The sequence below is a fragment of the Mastomys coucha genome, unplaced genomic scaffold (genome assembly GCF_008632895.1).
Source record: "Mastomys coucha isolate ucsf_1 unplaced genomic scaffold, UCSF_Mcou_1 pScaffold22, whole genome shotgun sequence".
NCBI lineage: Eukaryota > Metazoa > Chordata > Mammalia > Rodentia > Muridae > Mastomys > Mastomys coucha.
Genome location: NW_022196905.1, coordinates 95,415,020 through 95,441,335, shown reverse-complemented (window position 1 = coordinate 95,441,335; position 26,316 = coordinate 95,415,020). Strand labels below are relative to the sequence as shown.

At 39.7% G+C, this 26,316-nt stretch overlaps 1 protein-coding gene across 6 annotated transcripts in view; it reads left to right on the top strand.

Annotated features, from left to right (window-relative positions):
• Positions 1-26,316, top strand: part of Mapk10 (mitogen-activated protein kinase 10) — a 294,149-nt gene that overhangs the window by 140,775 nt on the left and 127,058 nt on the right. For 3 of the 6 annotated variants that reach the window (XM_031337017.1, XM_031337021.1, XM_031337018.1), the window contains one exon: positions 14,943-15,014. In XM_031337017.1, coding sequence (XP_031192877.1) covers positions 14,949-15,014 — 66 coding nt within the window. In that variant the 5' untranslated portion in view covers positions 14,943-14,948. Of the gene's footprint in view, positions 1-14,942; positions 15,042-26,316 lie in introns of all 6 variants that reach the window. The other 3 variants (XM_031337019.1, XM_031337022.1, XM_031337020.1) reach the window with 2 other exon arrangements.

Sequence of the window (26,316 nt, the reverse complement as noted above, 5' to 3'; positions counted from 1 at the left end):
GTGACTGGGAGATAAAGTGACCTCTGAATATATTCTTCTCATTATATTGTTAGATTTTCCACATCATTTAAGGGATGGATTTGTTCATGTAAGTTCATCACCTCTGTAGGATACAAGTTGACATTTCACCTAATTAATAGTTTCTGTTGGCCTGGTTATTCTGAGGATGCATAATTAAAGCAATAATATAGTTGTTCAGTGGAATTAAGATTTAATTTTGCCTTTTGAATTAAATGCCTAAAGTTTTATTTCTTTTTCTTGCTTAAAGCTTACTTCTATGCCACTCTGTGTTACAATAAATACTTTAGAAATCAATTCTTGGGCAAGTAAGAGATTATTTAATGAAAAATTTGAACCTTGAGAAGTTTAAAATAAATGTCTATACACACAATATGTTAATTTTATGAGAATTCATTATAGGCATTAATTTTGACTTTTAAACCTTGAGTTATTCATTTTTACCCATGGAGTTACCACTATAGTGGCTAACACAGAAGGGGTACTGATAAATATTCATAGGGTGCACATTCTTTCCTGATTTAATGTGGTGGAATTAGAATAGCTTTTTAAAGCGTGAAGCTAATACTATAAATGAATATATATATATATATATATATATATATATATATATATATATAATCTGAGTAAAAATCAAAATGATTTGGGTCCTCAGTACTTTGCTGTCTTTAGTCTGTGTGGCTGATAGTCAGATAGAATGTGCCAATTTCTTACCTCTGAGGCTGCCTCTAGAAAGGAGATGTGTAGCTCACTATTGGCAGAACCCTGCGCTTCAGTGTTTACAAACCTTGTAGAGAGGAATCACGGGGAAAAGAAACTTTTTCTCTCTTGTGACCATTCAGAGAACTAGAGTATGCACAGCTCACACACATGCATAGTGCAAACCTAGGATGAGCATGGATGTATGGATGTGCACAGACTGGTCTGTGAATCTTTTCTTGATTAATGATGGACATGGCGGAGCCAAGCTTACTGTGGCAGGTGGTGTGGAGTATGTAAAAACATAGGCTACACGAGCTGTGAGGAGCAAGCCAGCCAGCAGCGTGGAGCCTGCTTCATTGACTGCCTCTGGGTTCCCACTTGAGTTTCTGCCCTGGCTTCCCTCAGCGATGGACTGCAGTTTGGGCTGTGTGAGCCAAATAAACCATTTGGGTCAGTGTTTCATTGATTTTGGTCAGCGATTCATCACAGCAATGAACAGCACACTAGGACAGTGCATATAAGGACAAATACATTAACAACGGGGCATTAATAAGGGGCAGCTTGGCATCCTCACGGGGGCCACTGGGATCTATGACGGTGTGAAGACGGAGCCAATCCAAATGGCCGCTGGGATCTATGACGTTGTGAAGATGGAGCCAATCCAAATGATATTTTGTTAGCTTTAAAAATCTTGTGAATAATAGAAATGAATTAGAGTTAGCCTCTTGTGCTTCTCATACCAAATGTTATCCTAAACAATTGATTTGTTCCAGAAAAGTTACATAATTATGTTACTGGTTAAAGCGGTTTACCTTTGTGACTTCTGTCACTCTGAATTAGAGGAGAAATACTTTATGTATTTCAAAATTTCAGGTGAAACATTTCAATTTTATTTTTTTATATGATTTTTTATTTATCAATGATAATTGTATATGCTTATAAGGTACAGCATGATACTTTTTGTGTATTGTTTTAGGACAGTGCCTTACTTGTGGCCCTTGCTGGCTTTGAACTCACAGTCCTTTTGTGTGGTATTATAAGTGTGCATCACCATGTCTACCTTAATACGGGGTGTTCTGATAAGTGTTCACCATGTGACATGGCTTACTAGAGCTAAATAACACATAAATTACACAATCTATATATAATTTTTGATGCTGACATAGTTGAAATTTAACTAATTTTTAAAAAATAAAATGTTGTATATGTTCCTTGACTATACTCAACCTGGCACACAATAGCTCTTAGGAGCTAATAAGGGTTACTGGATCCTATGCTACTGTGGATTTACAGAACCTACGAATCATTGACTGGAAATACTCACTGGAAAAAAGACTATTTTCAACAAATGGTGTTGGGAGCATGAGATATCTGTATGTTCATGAATGAAAGACGTCTGTCTCTCAAGCCACACAGAGATCAACTCTAACTGGATCAGGAACTTCAGGGGAAGATCTGAAATTCTGAAACCTCTTGAGGAAATATTAGAGCAAACCCTTTAAGACGCTGACACAGATGAAGGCTTTCTGAATTGACTAGGAAGTAAAGCCAAGAGTTGGCAGATAGAACTCTTTTTACTTCTACCACAAGTCATCAGATCGTCTGCGGCTAAAATCTTGTTAGGGTTTGAAATTGCATCTTCTTAACAATAATTAGGGCTGATGTGATTGTATGAGTTGATCAGTCATAACCCTTCTTTTGACAAATAGTTATTTGTGGCATTTGCTCATTGGTACATTGTATTTATTTATTTATTCTTTTCTTTTGAGTTGTTCAGATTCCAAGTAGATTTTAGGTAGTGATTTCTTTCAATCTGTGTGATTTGGTAAATATTTTCTTTAATTCTGCACATTGTCTCTTCTTTGTTGCATTTCTATTTTTTCCGGTAAAGATCTTTCAAGTTTAATGTCATCCCGGAGTATCCTGGAGTTTATTTTTGCCTTTTGTTTACTCCCCTAAATTTTTACCCAGAACAAAATTATAGAACTTTTGGCCCATATGTTCATATGCTCTTTTTGAGTCTATTTTTGTATTGTTGAATGTTATTGGAGAAGGATCCAAATGCTTTCTTTTGTATGTGACGATTCATTTCTCCCAGCATCACTTGATGATATTATCCAATATCCATTCTTGGTATCTTTGTTAAAATCAATTAACTGAGAGAAATGCCAAGGTACAGATAAAGGAAAATCTATTGCATAGCAGCAGACTTCTCAGCAGAAAACCTAAATGCTAAGTGAACTTTGAATGATGTATTTTAAGTTCAGAAAGAAAATAACTGTCAATCAAAATTCCTATAATCTGCAGTAAAGCTCTCCTTTGGAATCGGAGGAGATGGAAGCTTCTTAAGATGGCCACAAACAGGAATGACTTATGAACATTGAAATGGCAAAGCAGACAATATCTAGGGATCCCTAGACACAAAAGGAAATGTACATAATTATGAAAATTTAGGGAATAATAAATGTCACTAGGAAGAAAGGATTATGTCAGAATTAGGAAAGTATCAAACAACAACTCCAGAAGAAAAGAAAAAAAGCAATCTCAACAATGAAAGAGGAAAAGAGAAGGGCGTGGAGATTTCAAAACAAACAACAGGGACAAATGCCCAATAAAATGTCAGGAATTACTACGGACTTTTAATACTATAAACATAAATGGTAATAAAGTTTCAATTAAAAGACAAAGACTGGCTGATTGTATTTGAAGCAAACAAACAAATGCTTCAACTGTTTTCTGTGTGTGCATGAAACTCATGTCACTTGCCAAGGCATGGGTAGATCAGAAGTAAAACAGAGATGACATTCCAAGCAAATGAAACATTAATGCAGGCAAGAGTAGCAATCCTCATATCTGCAAAGCAAATTTCCAACAAAGTTAATTGGAAGAGATAGTGTTGTTCTATGTGCATCCAAATTTCAAACATTAATGGGAATGTGGGGGCAGATAGGTTCAAATACAGCAATAATGGTGATTTGAATAGGAATGGCCCGCATAGGCTCCTACTTTTGAAGGCGGAGTCATTGGGGAGTGGCAGTGTTTGAAAGAATTAAAAGGCTTAGGAGGTGTGACTTTGTTGCAGGAAGTGTGTCACTGGGATGAGCTTTGAGGTTTCCAAAACCCACACTAGGTCCAGTGATTGGCCTAAGGATCAGGATATAGCTCTCGGCTACTGCTCCAGAGCCTGCCTGCCTGCCTGCCTGCCTGCTGCCTGCCTGCTGCCTGCCTGCCTGCTGACATGCTCCCTGCCTTGACTGTGATATACTAAGCCTCTGAAGCTATAAAGCAAACCCCAATTAAATAGCTGCCCCCCGCTGTGATGTCTCTTCACAGCGAAAGAACACAGTGGGTAGCACAGTGGGTAGTTACCGAAGTCTCTCTAGTCAACAATCACAAGAATTTTTACCTTTAATGAATCAACATGTTGGATTATTTTCTAGACGTTTTCAACTTATAGTGTTCTTTCAAGTTACCTATTGGAGAAACTGGTTTTGCTACTATTTTTAAAAGAACATACTTTTGGTTAAACGTTTCCTCTTTTACCTTTTTGTTCACAAGAGGGATAGAACTATAATTTTCTCATTTTGTACTGTCTTTGTGTGAAGAGCAATCTCAAAAAAGTCAAAAGGAGAATTTCTTATCTTTTTGTACTTTTATAATAGTTTGCATAAAAAGAAAGGGCTCCTCTGACTTCTATGTGATTAAACATTTTATGCTTGATTTATCTTGACTGGTAAAGATGTGTGCCAATATCTTACCATGATGGTAAGAGTTTAATTTCCATTTGTACTGTTATAATTTTTTTAACATCTGCTTTATATTTTAAAGCAGTTCTGTCAGATGTATGTATTTTCCTAGTGAAGATCCCTTCAGTGACTGCCCTTATCAGTAGTACCTGCTCCTCCTTACATGCTGGTCTATCTGTAAGAGTATAGGACACAAACTCTGATTAATTAATTTAGTTGTGATAGCCTATAGCTTATTTTTTTTTATTTAATGTGATAGTGGCTGACTTTTATATTTTACTTACATATAAGTATATTTTATATTTTACTTCAGCTTTTATCATCATAGTTTGTGTTAATATCTTTTTAAAAATATATATAATTTATTTTTTATTTTTATGTTGATTGGTATCTTGTCTGCATGTAGGTGTCCGAAGTTCTTGAACCAGAGTTACAGACAGGTGTGAGCTGCTCTGTGGGTGCCGGGAGTTGACGCTAGGTCCTCTGGAAGAATAGTCAGTGCTCTTAACTGCTGGAGCATCTCTCCAGCCCCCATATTAATTTCTTATTGATTACAACATAGTAGTTCCTATCTTCCAGAGCTGGGGATAGAACAGAGAAAATGGTCTGGACGGGCTGCATTTCCAACTTATTTATCACCCACACAACACTAGGTGACCACCCTAATACTTTCTGCTTATGGAAAGTAGGGTTAAGAGATGAGTGCAGTGTGATTTCTTTGGTAGATCTGAAGGAAGGAAAGCGCAGAGCAATCAGAGATGCCCAAGGTTCTTAACTGCCAGTGTTTGGAGACTAAAAGTCCTCTTCAGCCAGCTTTGTCTCCATTAGGTCCTCTTCAGCCAGCTTTGTCTCCATTAGGTCCTCTTCAGCCAGCTTTGTCTCCATTAGGTCCTCAGACCGCTCTGCTCATTTACCTGCTGCTTGTCCCCATGCTGATCCTACTGTTGGGCCATTGCTGGACTGCAGACGTTTGTCATGTTAAATACCTTGTTTGGTGTCAGTCTCTTTCTTAGTTGATAGCCCAAAGCTTAAGTAAGGTTTTTCCAAGTTTTTTCAAATCATACTGTAGTTCAAATTCAAATTCAGATCTGCTCCTCCTCTTCCTCTTCCTCTTTCTCTCTCTCCCTCTCTCTCTTTCTCTCTCTCTCATGCGCGCACGCGCGCGCGCGTGCGCGCGCGCACACACACACACACACACACACAAACACACACACACTTTCAGAGTCTATGGACATGGACAATATTTTAAGAAATGCTGTGCAATGGGGATGGACCTAGGCCTCCCACACATATGTAGCATATGTGCAGCTTGGTCCTGAACAACTGGAGCAGGGGCTATCCCAAAAGCTGATGCTTACATGTGTCTAGCTGAGCTGCCTTGTCTGGCCTCAGGGGGAGAGGATGCACCTAGTCTCACAAAGACTTGATGTAACAGAGTGGGGGGATAGCTAGGGAACCCCCTCCTGCTCAGAGGAGAAGGGGGGCTGTGGAAAGAATTGCGAGAGGGGGTGACTGGGATGTAATGTGAATAAGTAAATAAAATAATAAAGAATATATAAAAAAGAAATGCTGTGTAAGTTATGAAACTTTGAAGTGTGTTAGTTACTAGAACGTACTTTCGCGCTTGCGTACTTGTGGACAGAGCTTTATCTATTATTCTGGCTTTCGTATTGGGGTGAATGGTGTTGCTTTCAGATGTGCTTGGCTTCAGATGTTTTAAGTGTGAAATTGGCAAGCTTCTTCCATGAAGGGCAGGATAGTAAATATCTTAGGCTTTGCTTGAATATGGTTCTTATAATGACTTGAGTCGGTCATTTAGTGTGGGCGGGTCTGCAGTCCATATGAAGGCTAAAGAAAGGCTATGTCCAACAGAATTGTATTTACGAATACTGACAGTGAGCTGAACTGGGCTGGCAGGGCCTCCTTTGTTGACTTCTGTTCAAAATAAGAGTTTATCTACATAAGAAGAATAACTCCTGTTGAACATACACAAAGTTCAACTTAATCTCATTTTCTTCCCAAAGAAAAATTTCAATTTGGGAATTATCTTCCTAAATAATAAATGTTTTAAAGTGTCCTTATTTTCTATTTAGTCTTTTGCGTATACTGAGAGAACCCTTTTGAGTATGGATGGACAGAGTATTTGGGGTTCTGTTGTTGTTTTTGTAATTCACAGGTATCTTATTTACTTAGAATCCACACACATTTGCAGCCCCTTAGGGGGGTTACTTATAATAAGCCTAATATGCAATGGGTTTCCTTGTAGATAAGGTGTTTGCTACAGAACTGTAATTTAAGCATTTTTTGGAGCACTGTCCCTCTATATAGTGCAGAGATAAACCATGCAATTTGAAACTCGAGAACAATTAGGATTTCTTTTCAGTTTTTCCATTTGTGGTTTTTAAGTCTCCATACTTTGGGTGGGAAATTCACAGGTAAATAAGATATCTGTGAATTACAAAAAGAACAGAACCCCCAATACTAGTTGTCCACCCATACTCAGAAGGATTCTTTCATTATATGCAAAAGACTAAAAAGAATTTCAGTGGAAACTAAAGCTATTAGAACATAAACCATGTTGTTCTTTATGGAAGACGCAGTTCACCAGTTCAACTTCACAAATTAGCAAGTGTCTCATTTTTACAGTTTGGACAATAAAGATCATTTCTATTGCAAAATGGTGCCCAAAGAGCTCGCTATCCCTAGTTTCCAGAAATATGATTTATGAACAAGTTTTTACTGATATTTTCATGCTGAGTGCTCTTCTCTTGGAACAATAAAGCCCCGCGGTGACTTATTCAGCCTTAGTGTGGCATTTGGAGGCATTGTAATACAAACCAGGGAAGGTCAGTGAGCTTGCTTTTCATAGCCAGAACATTCAGTCACTGAAGATTTAAATACATTATTTCTTTCAGTTGGTGTAACGAAGGCTATTATTTTCCGCGTGCCCACTTCAGCAGTCCAGAACTAACCCGTTGTGCTGGAGAACATTTCTGACATCATCCCCAATGAGACTCTTCAGTCTGCTGTGAATCCCTTTACCTGACCTTGCTGGAAATTGACAGTTCTCAATTTGCAGAGATAATGAAAATACTTAGACTTGGGCCAGAGAAGGAAAGAGGTTTTGTTTGTTTTTCGTTTAGATCCCTTTTTATTCAATAAACATTTACTTGACATTAGACAAACAGGAAGGACTGCGTTAGGTCTTAGGGTTGTGGCAAATACAGCTAGTCATTTCTTAAAGGAGGCCGTAATCTGCTTGAAGCAAATGTGCTAACAGAATTGAGACTATTACGTAATCTAGTGTCTGAGTGGTGAGTTCTCCACAAAGAACTGGGGAGAACACTCCAATTTGATATATGCAACCAGAAAATGAGAAAGCAATGGAATAAAATAATTTAATTTGCAGAAATGAGCATTTTGGGAAAAAAGCAATAAAATAAAACCAACATTTATAGTAGTATCTAAAACAGGCATGCTTAAGAAGAAAAAAACTTAAAGGTATAAAAATGCGATCTTTAAAATATTTAAATCAGTATAAAATTCTTTCTTTGTGATTTTTGTAATTTCTTTAAAATACAATTCCAAACATGACAAAGGCAATGCTCAACAGTGTTTATAAGGAACATATGCATAGTGTCTTGACTTATTTGAGTGGGAATGAAGGTTACTGTAATGTTCAAAAGCTGTAAGGGCAGCGTGCCAACATTGTTTGGAGTTAAATGACTGGAAGTTGAAAATGCAGACGAGAATTGCCAGAACAAGCAAAGCAAACACAAGGAATAAGATGTTCACCTGTTGGACTGAAGCATGTGACAAACTTTTCATGGGAAGCAATAATACTCGCGCGTGCACCCACCCACCAACATGCTTGAAAATGTACTCACACATACTTGACCCCATGACAAACATAAATAATTATTGCACTGAAGATCAATTTAATGAACCAAGGATTTTTATTGGGGCTTCTAACAGGAGCACAGATGAGGGCTTACTTGTAGAAGTATGAAACAACCATATCACCGAAAAGTCTTAACCATGGAGAAGATTCTCCAGCCTGCACAGTTAGCTGCCTGACAGAGAGCTTCAGGCTCGCAGCTCCTAAGTGTGGCCACCTAGGTTGCTGTGGCTTTTCAGTCTCACAAGCCCCCTCCTAAGCTCTGGAGGGAATGCTTCAATTAGGAGCAAACCCACAGCACCTGAGATCCTGCAGGCAAAGAGGAGCAGGCCAGGAGCTGCAGGAGGGCAAGCGTCAGCAGCCTTCATTCTCTGAGGGAGCAAAGTCCAAAGCAGCCCAGCAGACACCAGATCTAATAGGTCGATGCACCAATCGGTAGGACATAGGGTTACCTACAGAAAGTAGTCTGATGCTTAGCAATAAGCATTTGGGAAATGAACCAGTCAGATTTGCATAAAATATTAATGCTCAAGAAAAAAAACTTTAGAATACATCAGTCCATACATAAAAAGTACAAAATAGTTCTGAGAGGAGTTGAAGAACAGAAATAAGTCCATGCATGAGAGTCACAGCTAAAACTTCCAAGCGGCTAAACTGTGCAAAGCTCCTATGTTTCTTAAATGAAACCAGGTCTGTGTTAGTCAGTGTTTGAAGAGATTTGAGGATGCTGACAATGGCTACTTCATCATTGCATCGAATTCTACTAAACCATACAACTTACCTCTTCGCAGTCCTGTCTGTGGATGTTTTTCCACGTTTTGGGTTTTGTTGTTTAGTCTGTTGTTGTGGAGATTTTGGGTGAGCTCTCTTGTGTGTGTAACCTGAGGGAAACACAAGAATGTCTCTCCATTGTGTGTAGGTAGGGATTTGCCAGGTTGTACACTGTGGACAGCTTTAGGAAACAACTATGTCTCTCTTGGAGTTATGTCCAGTTGTGTAGCTCTCAGGGGCGGACTCTGTCTTCTGTAGAACCACCTTGTAAAACTCTCACTCTTTTCAGCTGCTGCTCATTTGGTTGGTATGAATTAAGAGTATCCTGCAGTTTCATCTTATACATCATGTGTTTATGAGCATTTTTTTGAAAAAATTTGCCTAGCTCATTTTTTCTACTGGATTCTCTGAGTTTTTCTTCATTTTTTTTAAAAGTAATCTATATAGATTCTGGATACATTTTCCATTGATGGTGTGTTTTAAATACTTTCCCAGATTTGTGGCCTACTTAAAAACAAAACCCATAAGCAGACTTACTATATTTAATTTAGTTTAGCAATAATTTCCTTTATACTTTAGCATATCTACATGCTATTTATGCCTCTGGCATTTGATTATATATCCTTCTGTAATTTATAACATATAAGTTTTGATGCTTTCTGAGGGCTTTTCTATATAACATGAGTTAAGAGTTAAGGCTTGAAGAGAATATGACATATTACCATGTTTGCAAGTTTCCAGGATAACCTGCCATTATTTCCTGGGTAATGGCAGACAACACCAGGTTCTTGGACACAATACAAGTTTTTTTGCGCTCATGGCAATGCCCTCATGCAGAATCAACAGGGTCAATACCCTGAACAGCTTCTTGGCCTCAGTTTCCACAGAGTGATGAGAAGCAGGCTTGAAACTATCACACATGCATTAGGCTGCATGTTGCAGAGGAACAGCGAGCTTAGGAGCCTTAAGCCCTTTATCTGGGATAGGACGCATGACTAACTCGTATCCAAGGCAGTCGTTAGCTTCCATTATACTGGAGACTGGTTGCATGACCAACTCGTGTCCAAGGCAGTCGTTAGCTTCCATTATACTGGAGACTGGTTGCATGACTAACTCATATCCAAGGCAGTCGTTAGCTTCCATTATACTGGAGACTGGATGCATGACCAACTCGTGTCCAAGGCAGTCGTTAGCTTCCATTATACTGGAGACTGGTTGCATCTCCTACTTGATCTAAGAGGAAGCTGCTTTCAAACATGTCTGCTGCACTGCCGTCCTTGAGACTGGAACCAAAGGAACCAAAGTTTCTGTTTGCAAAACATGCAAGAGTCCCATGCATAAGTGCAGAAAAAGGAACAACTGTCTTCTTTCAATAGGGACTGACTGCAGCTCCTAAGTGTGGCCACCTAGGTGGCTGTGGCTTTTCAGTCTCACAAGCCCCCTCCTAAGCTCTGGAGGGAATGCTTTAATTAGGAGCAAACCCACAGCACCTGGGATCCGGCAGGCAAAGAGGATCTGACTGCTTGCCTCAGTCATGACTCGACACACAGTTTCTCATTTCCCCAGAAGTGTACACTGTAGACTTTAACATAAGCTGGTCTCCCTGTTTGGATCTGTCTCCTTCTAGGCTCTTTCTTCTGCTTATCAATACCCAGTTTCTACAATGATCTCTTATTTGCAGCAGCATGCTTCTCTCACCAAGCCACACAAGTGTCTGGATTGTTCTTTACTCACAGATGCTTAATTTTTTTATCCTTTTACTCTTCCTTATATGCACATCAAATCCAATACTAAACACGATTCTAGCAACTCAAACCTTGCTTCTGGATTATTCAGCTTCCTTATCATGTTGCTTTAAAATTTCTTCAAGCAAGGACCTTGTGGTTCTCTCCAGTGTCACCTCCCATCCAGGTAGATGGTAGCTTTCCCCCTGTCCTCTGCCTATTCTGATATTCTAGTCATCAGCTGGTGAGGGCCAAGCAATAGCTTTGGCTCTTGTGTGTCTCTGTGCCCATGCCACAATGTTCTCAGCTTCTTAGAACATTTCTTGCCCCCTTTGGGCAGCTTAACTATGTGTCTTAAAATCTTTTATGTCTTTCATCTAACATTTTTTTTTTAGGAGTTTTGACTTCAGAGTGGTTTTCAGGATACCTAATCAATCATATGCTGGAAACAGAAGTTTTACCTCCATGCTCGTTTTTAAATCCTTTGATCTCACAGAACGTTGCCTTGCATGCAACGATGTTCAAAAATGTGTTTAATTAAACGGGTGAAACTGTCGGCTTCTTCTGAGGCTGTCTCATTCCCAAGGAATTCAGGTCTTCATTTGCATTGCCTTAAGGATCTCTTCCTCTTGCAATCTTGCAGAATTGTTAAATATTGCAAACTCATAGAAAATAGTATAATTAAAAAATTTAATTACTGTAAAAAGCAAACAGTTATTAATAGAGTCCCCACTTTTCTTTTTTTCTGTAGTCATATGTACTTAAAATAATGGATGCTATTATATTTTAAATCTTTAAATAAGGGAACTTCAAAACCATCATGTTTTGTGGGGCACCAGGCATAGGGAAATAAAGGGGTGGGAGAGACCTGAGTTCAGAAACACTGGGTGGGCAGATGCGGGAGATTGCAGCCTGCAGGGGTGGGAGGGAGCAGTCCGGGGTTCCTGGGACAGGTTCTAGCTCTTTGGCATCATAGGACATCACTGGACACTGTAGAAGAGCTGAGAATGGGTGGGGGCCAGGGCTGGCAGTGGCCCCAGGACGAAAGTCCTTGATCTCGTCTGGTGGCTGGAAACGCTGGGAGGCCTTCCTGTGGGAGATTGGAGGCGGCTCTTTAGAGGAAGGCCTATTCCATGGTTCCAGCACAACTAGTCTAGAAGAAAGGAGGCAGTCCATGATTTTAGAGCTTTATTATAGAAAAGAGAGAGAGAGATTGAGGGAGAGAGAGAGAAAGAGAGAGAGAGAGAAAGAGAGAGGGGGAGGAAGTAGAGTGCAGCGGGCATGACTTTGTAGAGAGGTGGGAAAGGGAGGTGGAGAGAGGAAACAGGTGAGAGTAAAGACAAGGAAGAAGACAAGAACTTAAGAGAGAAGGGAGGGGCCAAGCAGCCCCTTTTATAGTGAGCTGGGCTACTTTGCTGCTCCCGTATAACTGTGGGGTGGGGCATACTAGGCTGTAGTCAGGTGACTGTGGGTGTGGAGTCCAGCCAGAATACTAGGAGTTTGGGGCATTGCCCTACATAACTGATCTACAGGATAGTGGAGGCGCCTAATGTCTGGGGGCGCAGCTCACTGTTCCATCTCTTGCAGAATTCTCTACTGGGTCTCCAGAGTAAGCCTCACTTGCTTTCACAAACTGTGAAACACAGACTGCCTTTCATGGTCCTACAAGGTTTGAAGATTTTATCTGTATTTATGCACTAAATTCGAATCTAATGGTTTCACATATTTTATAGAATTATATAAGACATTTTAAATCACTCATTAACATTCTGTCAGGTTCTACCACTGAGGTAACACATGACCAAGAATAAGAATGTAAAAGAGATATGTGTTCTGGCTCATAGATTGAGAGATGTTAGTCCATGAGTCCAGGATGTGGGAGAGCATCATGGCATGGGGCATGTGGTGGGTAGGGAGGCAGAGGAAGTGAGCAAGCAAGGGACAGGGAATAAGATACAGCCCTGAAGAGCCCACAGTGACTTCTCTCCTCTAACCAGGTCCCGTTTCCCTGAGTTTCCACACCCCTGAGCAGCCCATCCAGATGTGAATCCATCAGAGGGCTTATTAATTTATTAGTTTTGTAGCATGATGGCCCAGTTACCTGCACTGTGCTTTACTGGAGATCAAGCCTCCAGCACACGGAATCTACAGTGAACATATAGTTCTGAACCATAAAAGTCTACAGTAAGTTTCCACACACACACCCTAGAGCAAATGTTTCAGCTTTTTTTTCACTAGATGCTTAGCACTGAATGAAACTGTTATATAAATTTTGTATTTAGCCTTAACTTTTTAGGAGTATCCAATTCATTGTATCTAATCTATATTGTTGGGGGCTAGCCCCAGCACTTCTTCTTTCTTCTGGTTCTTTCTTGAGGTAAGCAGAGGGGAAGAGCTTATGCAGGGGCAAGATTTGGTCTTGCAAGATATTTAGGATTGCTGTGTAATAATAAACCATTTACGTGTCTCAAGGCTAAGTCATTTTGCTGCTGTAGTTCACCTGCCTGTCTGAGTTCCTGAGGCCAGAAGCTGTAGTCTCTGGGTTTAGCTCCTCATCCTAAAACAGCCAGGGATTAAGTCAAGCACCCTTTGTTCTATCTCTGCAGGAACTGCTTGCCTCTAACAAAGTTGTAGGAAGAAAAAAGGACACTTTGAAAAGTGATTTTAGCCTTTATTTCTAAGTTCTTTGATTCTCTAAAATGTTTCTACAAAAGTTCTCCTCCAAAAAGTTCTCTCTGAAAAATTCTCTCTGCTCTCTTCTCCTAATCTTGCTCTCTTCTCCTGCCCTAATGTAACAATAATAATGCCCTACCCCAGTGCCCTACCCCAGTGCCCTACCCCAGTGCCCTACCCCAGTGCCCTACCCCAGTGCCCTACCCCAGTGCCCTACCCCAGTGCCCTACCCCAGTGCCCTACCCCAGTGCCCTACCCCAGTGCCTTTACTCCCAATGCCTTTACTCCCAGTGCCTTTACCCCCAATGCCTTTACTTTTAAGTTCTATCTGAAAGTTTTCTAAGAAAGTTCTTCTCTCTAAAAGGTTCTTCTTGAGTTCAGGTTCCTCTCTTTGTCCTCAGCATTTATACATCTTTCAGAATACACAATGACTGGTAAAAAGCTCATCACAAATTTACAGATAAATTCAAATCATAAATTGAATAAGAAGTTTATAACAGAGAATGTATGCATATGTATCTGTTAGGAGTAATTATCTGGCTAAACATTCATTATTTGTTACCAGCTCTACAGGTTCATGGAGAGTTAAAAACCATAACTTTTGTGACTAAATTATCATTGAAGCTTTGTGTAAATGAACCCAGTCAGTATTTTATCTGCTCCTGTCCTTGTACCTATAATAACTTGCTTGTTCCCTTTTTATGACTTTTGGTTAATGGCTTTAAAACCTCTTGGAATATTCTCTAAGTTGTAGATACCTGCTTACTTTCTCAGAAGCAATTAACATGTGATATTTGAACACTGGCAGAGATCTCATTGCAGTCTTGACATCAGAAAGGACGTAATAGTAGTCCTATTATAAAAGATCTTAATAACTACTAACATAATTTTAGGAATTCTTAAAGAATCATCATTAATAATTAAGAAAGCATCTATTTGTCTATATAGTTTCACTACAAGATAGTCTATCCTCATTGTTCTACAGAAATTGGCTTGAAAGGGTGGGCTAATACCTAATGATTATTATAAGTATTTAATACTATCAGGAAAATTGGGACTTCTTCCTCAGATGTAATATCCTCATCCTTGCCTAAAGAAGCATGTCTATCATGAACTCTACAGCCCATGGTGGAACATCTCAGAAGGATCACCTGCTAGTGTTTAGCTTATCCTCCATGGTTCCTGGCATGAGTATGATGATCCTGATGAGCTGACAAAACATTTTACAGAATTGTATTATATAGTATTTATAATTTGTGAAAAATACTGATTATAGGTATAGGTGATACTTATGATGCATCTGTGCTGTTCATGATGTCAGTGTATAACTCAGATGATTATAAATCAATACTATGAAATAATAAAAAGTGAGTGCCCTGGAAACTTATCATCCAATTTTGTTCCCTGTAGGTATTTATGAGCCTCCATTTCTTATACTACTGCAGTGAACCAACCTTGGATGTGAAAATTGCCTTTTGTCAGGTGTGTGTTCCTTACAGGTAAAACAAGGTACAGTACACTCCCTTGTATTTCACTTTTGCCTCTCCATATTCATATGTGCCACACCAAGTTTTTATTTATGTAATAGTAAAAGATTTGTGGGGGGAAGTACAGTGAACACTCAGGTTTTATCCCCATTTCTAGTTCATTTTAGGAAAGCTTAGAAATGAAGAAACCTTTATGAATGAGTTTGAAATAATTCAATCTATAAAGTGATCTCCAGTCAGATTTTAGTTGTACTTCAACATTTTATATTTCTGTCCAAATCCTTGGGATGTGGCATTGATCATCAAGGCATCAGGAACGTGAGTAGTTCTTCTTTTTCTTAAGGGCTAAGGAATCCCAAATGTAGCATCTTCAGTAGCTACCTGTTGTTACCTACCAGTGCCATTCAGTTTGGTTTGACATAGGCTAAAAAGTAAAATAAAATAAAATAAAACCACGACAACTAAATGTCAGTGGCCAAGAGAGGAAGAACATGAAGGTAGCCACAGTGGTTGGTGTTGTGTGAAGCCAGTAACTCAGCACCTTTGTGCTCATTCAGATACTGTAACTGCAGTTCCTTAGGGCCCTTAGACACAGGAGCAGTGGGTACAGAACAGTATTAGCCTCAGACAGCTATTAGGGTCTCACTGTAGCCCTTGCTTTTACTCTTAAACATTGCTGGAGATGTGGTGAGGAATTGCAAGCTCACCATGTTCCCAGGCAAAGCAAAGAGCTGTGCGTCCATCTCTCTTTGTGTACTTACTGCTGCTTCTCACTGAGCAGAGCTGCAGACTGGGTGGTATGCACTCATTGAAAGCAGGTGTAGGGGGCAACTGCATCTCCTCTTTTATTTCACACAGATCTCTTCACTACAAAGGGCACAGTATTTTGGCTTTACCTAGTTTCTATGGCCCTCATGCTCCCTGGACATGAGTAGGATTCCTCAGGCCAAGGAAAGTGTTTGATCCACATTCTAAGACTTACTCACCTCATTTATCTCCAAAAGTCACAGGGCCGCAGGCCCAAGCCTTTAGGTGGGATCTCTTCTCTAACAAGAGTTCAGGATGCAGACAACATAATTCAAAATGCCAAGGTACCATTTAGGAGACACTTGCTTGCCAGTGAGTAGATTCCTCAATATTTCTGTGCCTCAGTTTCCCAAATTGTAAAAGGGATAGCAATGGCATCCCCTTCTGAGATTGTTACAGGAATCGAGTGAACCTGCACTTACAGAGTTTTGAAAACACTGCTGGGATGACCTTACTTTGTAAGAGAGTCACAAGCCACTGCATTTCTACTCTCTCTCTAGATGCTCCTGTCCCTGTGAGCTCTGAATGTGACCATGACCTTGAAAATGCACACAGTTGCACCTCTAAGCCGGATTCATGCACGCTCCTACCTGGTTCTACATCTCGAATTAGATGTCAAGAAAGCATGCAAAACCATACTGATTCAAAGCCAATCCCTGCTTAGTGTGGTGGTATACACCTGTAACTCCCAGTACTATGGAGGCTGAGGCTGGGTAACCATGAGTTCAAGGTCAACCTGAGCTACATAAGGAACTTTCCTCAGAGACAATAAAACACCAAAATCTTGCTTGCCTCATTCCTCTCCCCATTGTCTTTGCTCCAATTCAGGAAATGCTGACTATATCTTTCTAACCAGAGTCATTTTCTGAGCCTTCCTTCACATCCAGCAGGTCAACAGACTCTGCTGAACGTAACTCCATCTGTGACGTACTATCACTATCTCTTACCGTCGCTCTACCACTCAGACTGAAGTCAATCCCTCTTTTGTTTGAATTACTGGAAGAGCACCCGCCCTTGCACAGCCCTAAATGACTTAACCCCCAAACACCAATAAGAGTGGCCTTTGAGTTATATGTGGTCATGTTAATAGAAACAACACAAATCTTCCCGCAATATCTTTCAAAGTCATTGAATCTTGTAGGATATAGTCTCAAGCCCTCATTTTACAGCCTTTATTATCCAACACTCTAAAGACTGCTCCCCTGAGATTCCCCACGGCCCACCTAGTTTCTTTGCTGCTGGCAGCCAGTCCTGAAGAAGAGATAGGAATTGGCTGGTAAGGAGAAGTGAGTCAGACACGGTGTTCAGGAAGAATGTTGCAGCTTGAATGATGGGCAGTGAGGATGCTTCTTTATTTATTCCTAACTAGTAGGCTAGGATGAATTCCTGTTGTTCCGAAACATAGGTCATATCATTTTTGTTTCTAGACAAAATGTATTTTATTCCTCTTGGTTTTAAGTTAGTCATCATTGATAATCTGTGGTGGAACAGAGTTTTACAATAATTTCTTTTAATTTTTACAATAATTTCCCCCATCAACCCAATTTTTAAGTATCTAGAGGAATGTTTTGCCAAAGCATAGCATCCTCTTCTCAGGTTAGTAGCTCTTGCAGTTTCAAGAACACTAGACAGAAAAAAAAAATCTCTAAGCCAGTCTGGGCAGATTGTCATGTCCCAAGCAGTGTATTATGAACTTGTAATGGTCAGAGTAATAATAATTTTCAGGCCCAAGAAAAACCTTCAGGCCAAAGCTTCTGTGATTATTATTCAATTTCTGCTACAATACAATGTTTATATATTTGTAGAATTTATTCATATGTCTAATCTTGGTATTCTTTTGTTCCTCAGTCATACAACACCACATCACCCTGCACAAGCTAATTTTCTAAGAAGGAGAGGTCTTAATACTTAATTTTTTTTTTATCATTTATTCACTCCACTTTTGTCCACCAATATAAGGCCCTATGTAGGGCAGAGATAACACTGGCCAATCTAATTTTCTTGCTGTACCTTTTCTTCAAGGAGCATACCATATGCAGCCTGTAATCTTATATGCATGTAAATACCTGAGCATGTAGTAGAAGAAGCTTTTAGTCGGATCTGATGCTAACTCCTCTAACCCATTGAGTCTTGTTGACCTTTTAAAGTTTATTTTGTGCTGATTATCTTGTTCCTGAGTAAGTACAGGGGCACATGGTCCAAGAGTATCTTGGAGTCAGAGCCTCATAAGGAGATCTCTGGCATCTTTGAGTCATAACTCCAGGGTGTAAGGAAGACCTTCAAGTAGGACCAGATAAGGATTTCTCCCTAAAAGCAGATGGGGTAGTATGCTCAGGATTTTCCTGGAGAAGGAATAAATGATTCATAAAAAATTCCCCATCAATTCAATATTCCCAAGTTCCATAAATATTAAAAGCCTCCCAAACATACAATACACGGAGATTGAGACCAAAAGTGGAAGAGTGCACAAAGGTGATTGCATCACTTGGCTCAGCTTTGCTGGACCTTGGTCAAGCATCTTTGCTGGATTTATGACTTTTGTTGTTCCCATTAGATAAGGCTGTGCCACCCTGGCTCTCTTCTCTACACTTACTTTGTTTGACTTGCTGTGTGTGTGACCGATCACTTCTATTTTCCCACCGGAAAAGGCTTTTGCATTTGGCCAGAAACGTTTTTTAGACTCTTGCTGGAGCCAGTCCACACCAGTTCACAGAGATGACTCTTCATATCTCTTCTAACTCACATGCCCAGAGATGTCAGTTCAGTAGCCCAAGAGGTGTTGACAGGAGTTTTACATAAGAAGGAGCCAATATAAAGTCTCCTACCTTCTTCTCCCCGTTGGTCTCAACACTTCTGAGCACACTCTTGGATTTGCCTCTTGTTCATTCATAACAGTATTTTGACATGGACTCCACAAAATATGTGCTCTGTGAAAGAACAAATGAGCAACATTTCAATTGTCTAATCGGTTGCAGCTCTGATCTGCCTTGGGTGGAAAATGAGCAAGCCTGAATCCCAGGGTTGAGCAGCTGGGGATAATACTGGCCAACAATATGAACCGGAACTATTTTCTTAGTGTTTACAATCCAGTGTATTTGTTCCAGGCATTAACTCTTAAAAACCTGAAACCAACCAATCAGCAACGCTAACAGAATATGATTTACATATTCTTAAACCTCAAAAATTATAAGTAAAACTTTCTTGAAATGTCAGCCATTTAAGAACTTCAAAATGACTCTTTGTGGTTGATTATTTTCAAGTAATCAGCTTGTATATTTAGACACAGGCGTGCAAATTTGTTTCTAGTAACTGGCCTCTTGGAGCAAAAGAAAATGAACGAGGTATGAACTCTCTTACAGACTCTGGGGTGTCCTGCTTAGCCTTTGGCCCATTGTCTGCAGCACTTTCAGAAGGCTAGACACCAGCAGGATCCTGCCTGTGTACTCACAGCATTTGATGTCCTCCTAGTGTAGACATGAGATTTGATAAAATGCACATTTCTCGTTTGTTCCTATAGCTCAGTGTCCACTTCACTTCTCTAGTGATGTGAAGAAAATGATGTATTTATTTTCAGAGGCAAAGTTATCAGGGCATGGTTACCTTTAAACCATCTCTTAGGAACATCTTTCCCAGGAGGGCACCTCACAGGCCTTCTCTATTCTGGCCACCAGCCAGGTGTGGTGGCATCTTAATTTCTGCTCCTATATACTGCTCAAAGATCTTCTGTAACTTGAATTAGTAATGAAATGAGCCCACAGTCTGTAGATTATCATCACCCCAAGTTTTCAGCCTTTGAACCGTCTGTAAGAAACCACAGAAACCATAGAAAATAAAAATTTACGGATGCTAAATAACAACAAAAGTATGAATGTGTTATTTTAACTTAGTTTTTTTTTTTTTTTTTTACCAGTTTTAAAAGTCTATTTGGAACATTAAACATGATAGAAGTAGAAAAAATCCTCTATGAAAGGAAATTATGACAAGTTCCTGATTAGACAGAAACTGTTCCAGCTCCAAGGGAGAATGCGCAGTGTAACTGTGGCTTCATAGAATGAGTTGGTCTAGAATGAGTGCTGCTCTTGTATCTATTTTGTGAAATAGTTTGAAGAGTATTAGTATTAGGTCATCTTTGAAAGTCTGATAGAATTCTGCACTAAACCCATCTGGTCCTGTGCTTTTTTTGTTAACTTAATTTTTATTGAATCACTCGAGCAATATGAGAATTGCTCACTTTCTAACAATACCTTTCATTAATAAATATATTACTCATTACCAATAATAAAGAAATATCATTGCATCAGTTTTTGCTTAAGGCCTTGCTGCCAGGAGAGGAGTTGTTACATTTGGTGAGACTTCTTTTTTGTGATAGGAGGAATGAAACAGATGACTTCTATTTTCACAACGTGAATGATAAACAAGAGCTGGGCAATATGAAGCACTAAGTCTCCTGACCCTCCTGAAAGCAGCACATCTGCTGTAGTGCCGGTCTTGGTTGAGCAGAGACAGAACTATTGCGTGTCACTTTGTGCTGCTTTTGGAGTTCTGCTGTACAGTGGATGAATCAGGACTCAACCATGAACGGGTTAGGAGCTGATTCCCCTCCCACCCGCTGCTACAACACTTCTCACTCCCTGAGGTGCTGCCATCAGGGGTACAGGAGTATCCTTGTCCCACTCAGGGGTCCTGCAGTGAGGACAGGTCCAGGGCTTCCCAACCTTGATTCTCAAGCTCAATTTAATCCAGCAAATGTTCAATACATAGTTTTGAGCTCTTTAAAGTAGAAAGAAAGGCAGTACAGAAATACTGTTTCCTGAGTAGATATTCGTTTTCTTTTCTTTGAAACCTTACTTCTCAGCATCCTCATCCCTTGGAAGTATGTTCTCAGACTTGACCATGTTTGGACTGTTTTAATAATCACAATAATCAGTAATCTAACATTTATCTAACAGTTATTGACTCTCTAAATGTGTACTCATTGAAATTGCTTATGAATAATTTTAAAGGATTTCTTGATTTGGAGAGAGCCTGAGTCTCAAGAGTTAATAGTTAATTGGGCCTGCAGGGATGGCTCAGTCAGGAAAGCTGTCGGTCACAAGTGTGAGGGCCTGAGTTCCATCCTCAGAACCCACAGAAACCAGGCATGGGGGGCTGTGCTTAGAATCCAAGCAAGGTGAGAGGAGGAGAAAGCTGGACCCGAAAACCACCAAGCAGCAGCCCAGCCAACTTAGGGAAGACCCAGGCCAGCGAGTGACTCCATGTCCGAGCCCCGAAGAGCAGTGCCCGGAGGTGTCCTCTGACCTCCACTTGTGTGCACTCATCAGGCACCGGTAGCTACCCCATACACATACCCACCTGCACACAAACTAATTAATCAATAAGTTGTGAGTTTAAATGGCCTTAGAGATTAAGATTGAGCTGAGTCTATTTTCCTTTGGCTATGCCAAAGAAATTGTCAGGGAGATACTCATGAATTTGCTGATTGCTAAGTGCCATTCATTACTTCCTTTATTCAATACATCTTATAGATATTTTAATTAGCTTAATTTACTCATTCTGCCTTATATGCATTCAGTATCATTTTATAGTCCATAAATATAAACAACTGTAATCTGTCAATGTCCAGTATAAAATAAAATGAAAAAAAAAAAAAGGCTAAGATTTTTTTCCCTCATTTTGTCTGCACAACTCCAAGTTTGTCGAAGTTGGAGTTGAATTACATTTTATTTTGGAGTTTGGGGGCTTAACAACTATATACATCCTTATATACTCCATTTTTATTATCTACTTTTAAAATCTTATTTTTATTAGAGATAACTAGAGAGACAGAGACAGCATGTGAATGAGAGATTGTAGGTGTCAGGTGTGTGAGAAACAGAGCTTTGGATGCCTGTGAACCATCGTGGGTGCCAAGAACCAAACTCAGGTTGTGTCTGCAAGAGCAGGGAGTCATCTCCTGTCCTTTATGGGTTTTAATTTTAATTAACACAAAACATTAAAAAATTGTAAGCAATACAGTGCGATGCTTTGGGACACGTATGTAATGATTGAATTGGGATAATTATTACACCGGTCACTTAGAAGGCCATTCATTCCTTCTCTCTGAAGCAGCAGTAATTTGATTGGGAACCAAATTAACACAGGATTAAAAAAAAAACAATTACTGATTTCCAGGAGGTGAGGAAAAAGTGTCTTCGTAAGTGTCTAAGACACATGTGCTGCGTGCAGTAGAAGTGCACATAAGGTGACACCCAAAGCAGTGGAAACATGATACTACCTAAGAACCCCAGATGACAGACTGGGAGCTGTAAGATAGGTGTGCTGTGTGCTCTGCTAGGATTTAGTCTTACTTCAGACATTCTTTCCTTGGGCTGGCTGTTTTCATACCTACAATTCTCCTTGGTAGCTGTCCCATGGTGTCTAGAATCTCCAATGTCTTAGCGTCTCTTTGCAATTTAATCTTATCCATCATAGCTTAATACAAATGAGAGCTCAAACTCTTCTTTCAGGAAATCTGATCCTGTATCACATTGATTGGCCTCAGTGGCTTTTTGGAATTTGTATTCAAGACTTCATGACCCTGGAACTGTTGCGCTTCACAAAAGCTGTTACTGTGTGAACCATCCTGCCAAATTCTGCTGCCAGCTTGGATATAGTCTAGCCCCCTTTTTAGCAGAGCATTTGCATACTCTGGCATCTGGCCTCAGGAAATTATATCCTTAGAAAGTTAATTCCCAATGGGAAATCCCTTCTGCAATGTTCTAAGTCCAGACTCTCTTGTTTCAAATCATTTTGCATTTGTATATGTTGGAACCTTGGACAGGTGGAGCCATTCCCTCAAAACATCTTTCCTACTCTCCACAGAAGAGCACAGGCTTTCTTGGTCATAATTATGGCTGCTCTCTTCTCGTCCACTTTGTCTGTGCTTCTATTCTTGTTCACATTGCTCTGCTCTCCAAACTGTACAATTTCCATATCTTTCTGCCTCCACCATTGAGCTGGCATAGGGAAACGAGCAGAGACCACCCTGCAGATGGGAGTTACGCTCTCCCGAAATCTCCTCCATCAATTTATTTCGACTTGGGTTTCATTTAGATTTGCAGGGCTTGGTCAGGACGCAGCACACGAAGTCTCCAGCTAGCTCTCCAGAGAGTCCTTGTTTCCCTTTGAAGCTTCATGGGACAAACTCTCTTCCCCATCCACATTTCCCCCAGCATTCTGGTCTCCCACCAAAATGACCCACTAAGCTCCTGTCTTAAGGGGATATGGCCCATCATAGCATGGCAGGGACAGTGGATAGAGCAGGCGATTATGTTACATTGTATCCATAGTCAAGAAGCAGAGAGAGAGAGATGGATGTTCACTCTCCTTTAGCTGTTTCTCTCTGTTCTCTCTTCAGTCCAGAACCCCAGCCCATGTGATGGTTCCACTCACACGCAGGGTACATCGTCCCTCTTCAGCTAAACTTTTATGAAAATATCATTGAAGACTTGCCTAGATGTGTGTCTCCTAAGTGCTTCCAAATCTAGTGGAGTTGACCATGAAGAGATAAGGCATTGCAATCCAATATGGCTTCCTCTGTAATTTTACTTTTCATATTTTCACAGATTTCATATGAAGTGTCAGATGACATTTTACCATTTAGGAAGACAAACTTTTAGTTAAGCTTTCCCTTTAGTTGGGCTCCTATTCCCACCTATTTAATGGAACATGACTCTGCTTTCCTTATAGTGTTTTGATTCATAATATTTAATTTTACATTAATAACCTATAAATCACCACATTGATGCCTTTTTTTGCCTGACGAAATTGGATAATATATTAAACAAAGACAAGGTGCCCAGTATAACATCATGCACACATTTTTTGATGAGATAGCTCAGCAGTGTGTACACTGTCATGGAAATTACTAAATTACTGTCCTCCTGCATTTATGGATGAGACTTGTATTGCTTAATGGTATTTTTTTGTGTGTGTCTACATGGAAATATGGCTATAGCAAATTTAGTGCTCCATTTGTACTCTATACCCTTAAATATTTATATAAAAACTATGGAATATCTATTTCAGTTAAAATGGACTCTTTTACACTGCCTAAGATTAACTGACAAGATGCAAAATTTAGTTTTGTAACTGTGAGGGCTTCTGTGTTGGTTCATTTTTAAAAACATGCTTTGTTTACTTAACACAAAAGGGTCAAATTTTAACTTTTTGTAAAATAAGATTAACTTGATTGTAAATGAAGCTTGGTTTGGTAAGTTTAGTTACAATTGAAGATTCAATCAGACTGAATAAAGTCATGGTTTGAGTATTTTTTTTTATAGTTGTGCTATAAAATTCACTAGAACTGTCCATGATTTCAGTGCATGGTTCATCTATAGTCATGCTTGCTCAAAGATGTGTGAAATGGACAGACTCCATTTTAGTCTAAATTGTGTTCATCTGTAATTATTTTGTGCTTTCGATGCATTATTTCCCTTGTGACTGAGGGCATTGGAAATGGAAATGAAGTTATAGTCTTTGTTTTACTGAAAAAATGATTACCTACAGCTGGGCGCACAACCAGGAGTGGCTACGTTTTTTTAAGTAGGCCAAGCTTACCCACCAGCAGTTCAGCTCCAAGTTCTAAATTCCACAGAGGCCAGTATACTTTTGGGAGTTCATAATCTCTAAAATGTAAATGCTTGTTTGATTATATATTGCCAACACACTCAAGAAGGTCAAAGTGCTTGTGTGCCATTAGCACTATATTTTTCCTGTTGGTTTTCAGAGCTGCATTGAATTCAGGAACTTGCACATACTAAGCCAGGACATCTTATCAAAAGCTATACCCCCATCTCTGAAGCACATATACAAGGTGGCCGAAGACTCAAGGATAAGTGGCACACCCTTGTAATACTTGGGCAGCAGTGACTGGAAGGTGACAACTATGAAGTTCAGTGTCACCTTGTGTAATCCAACAAAATTCTTGTCAAAATTTAAAGAAAGGCTGGAATTTTGGCCCAGGGTAAAAGATATTTGCATTTTCCTTAGCCTCTACAAGGGCCCAATGCTGCAACAAATGCATACATGATAGGTAGATGATTAATAAAAACAGACAAGAAGGCATTCAAACCAATATCTTAGCACAGAGAACCACCAACTGAGGCACCAATTATATCTCCTCATGGACATATGGGTACAGGAATGAAAATAGCAAATAGATTTACATGGAACTCAGAATAATGCTGTGTGTTGTACATATGAAAACAGACTCAGGTTCAAGATTATTGAATGTAGCATTGAGGAACTCTAAATGCTCCTGACCAAGTCCTCAGAGACAGACTTAAGGTAAAGGCTGCTAAGTCCCAGATGAACTCACTAGAGACATTGTTTCTAGAAACATCGTTCCCAAATGTTGCTTGACTGCCCTGCCCTCCACAGCAAGAAAGTGTTTCGTTTTTTGTAATACTTGGTTGTTCTTCATTGTCCCCTTATGGAGTTCTTCTTGTGCAATTATGTAACTGAGCTTTTGTTTCCTAGCTGTTCTTCTTTATCACAGACAAGATGGGAATGTGCACAATGAAAGATGGAGAATGTGCACAATGAAAGATGGAGAATGTAGTGTACATGCTTAGTGGGCAATGCCATTGATTCTGAAATCAGCGCTCCTTGTCTGATTGTCTCTATTGAGTGAGTTAATGCTCAATACCATGAGTCCAGAGCATTGTGTCTTTACAGCCCATGTGCTGTGTCTTGAGACCCAAACAAGCATCTGTTCACTAAAAATGGAGTGTAGTACTAATGTACCCTAAATCTCTAGGACTTGTTAGAGTAAAAGCTTATATCCTATGGTATAGATTCCAATGCATGCTGGGATGGCTTCCTTTCAATTTAGTGTATCAGGAATTTAAACTCCTACTGTCCTGTGTGGCAGCAGCTGAGATACCACAGTGAGAAGAAAGAGGAACAGGCAAGGCACATCATTTCACATTTTAAAAACTACATTTTATTTACTCAGTTTGTGTGTGTGTGTGTGTGTGTGTGTGTGTGTGTCTGTGTGTGTTCGTGTATGTTCATTTAGACATATACCACAGTATACATGTTGAGGTCAAAGAACAACATTTTGGCAGTTACTCATCTTCATTCACAGTGTGGTTTTCTTTGGTGGCAGGTTTACTCCATGCAGTACCGCTTTCTTCCTCTGTACACAAAGAGAAGGCAGAGCAGGCAGAGGCCTCAGCACCACCATTGATTACACCAAATGTCTTTTCATATAGCAGAAAATGATGTTAAATGTAAGTGAAGTGAAGTGTTAAGAGGCTTTGTTATACTGTTGTTATAACTTATCGATTTCACAGAGTAACATCTCTGGACCAACTAGCATTCAAATTGAATAGATTCCAGAATGGAACTCTCCTTAGAGAATCACATATCAAGAAACAATAGCTCATGTTGTTGTTCATCCTAAGGGGCTACAAACCCCTAAGCTCCATTGGTCTTTTCTCTAATTC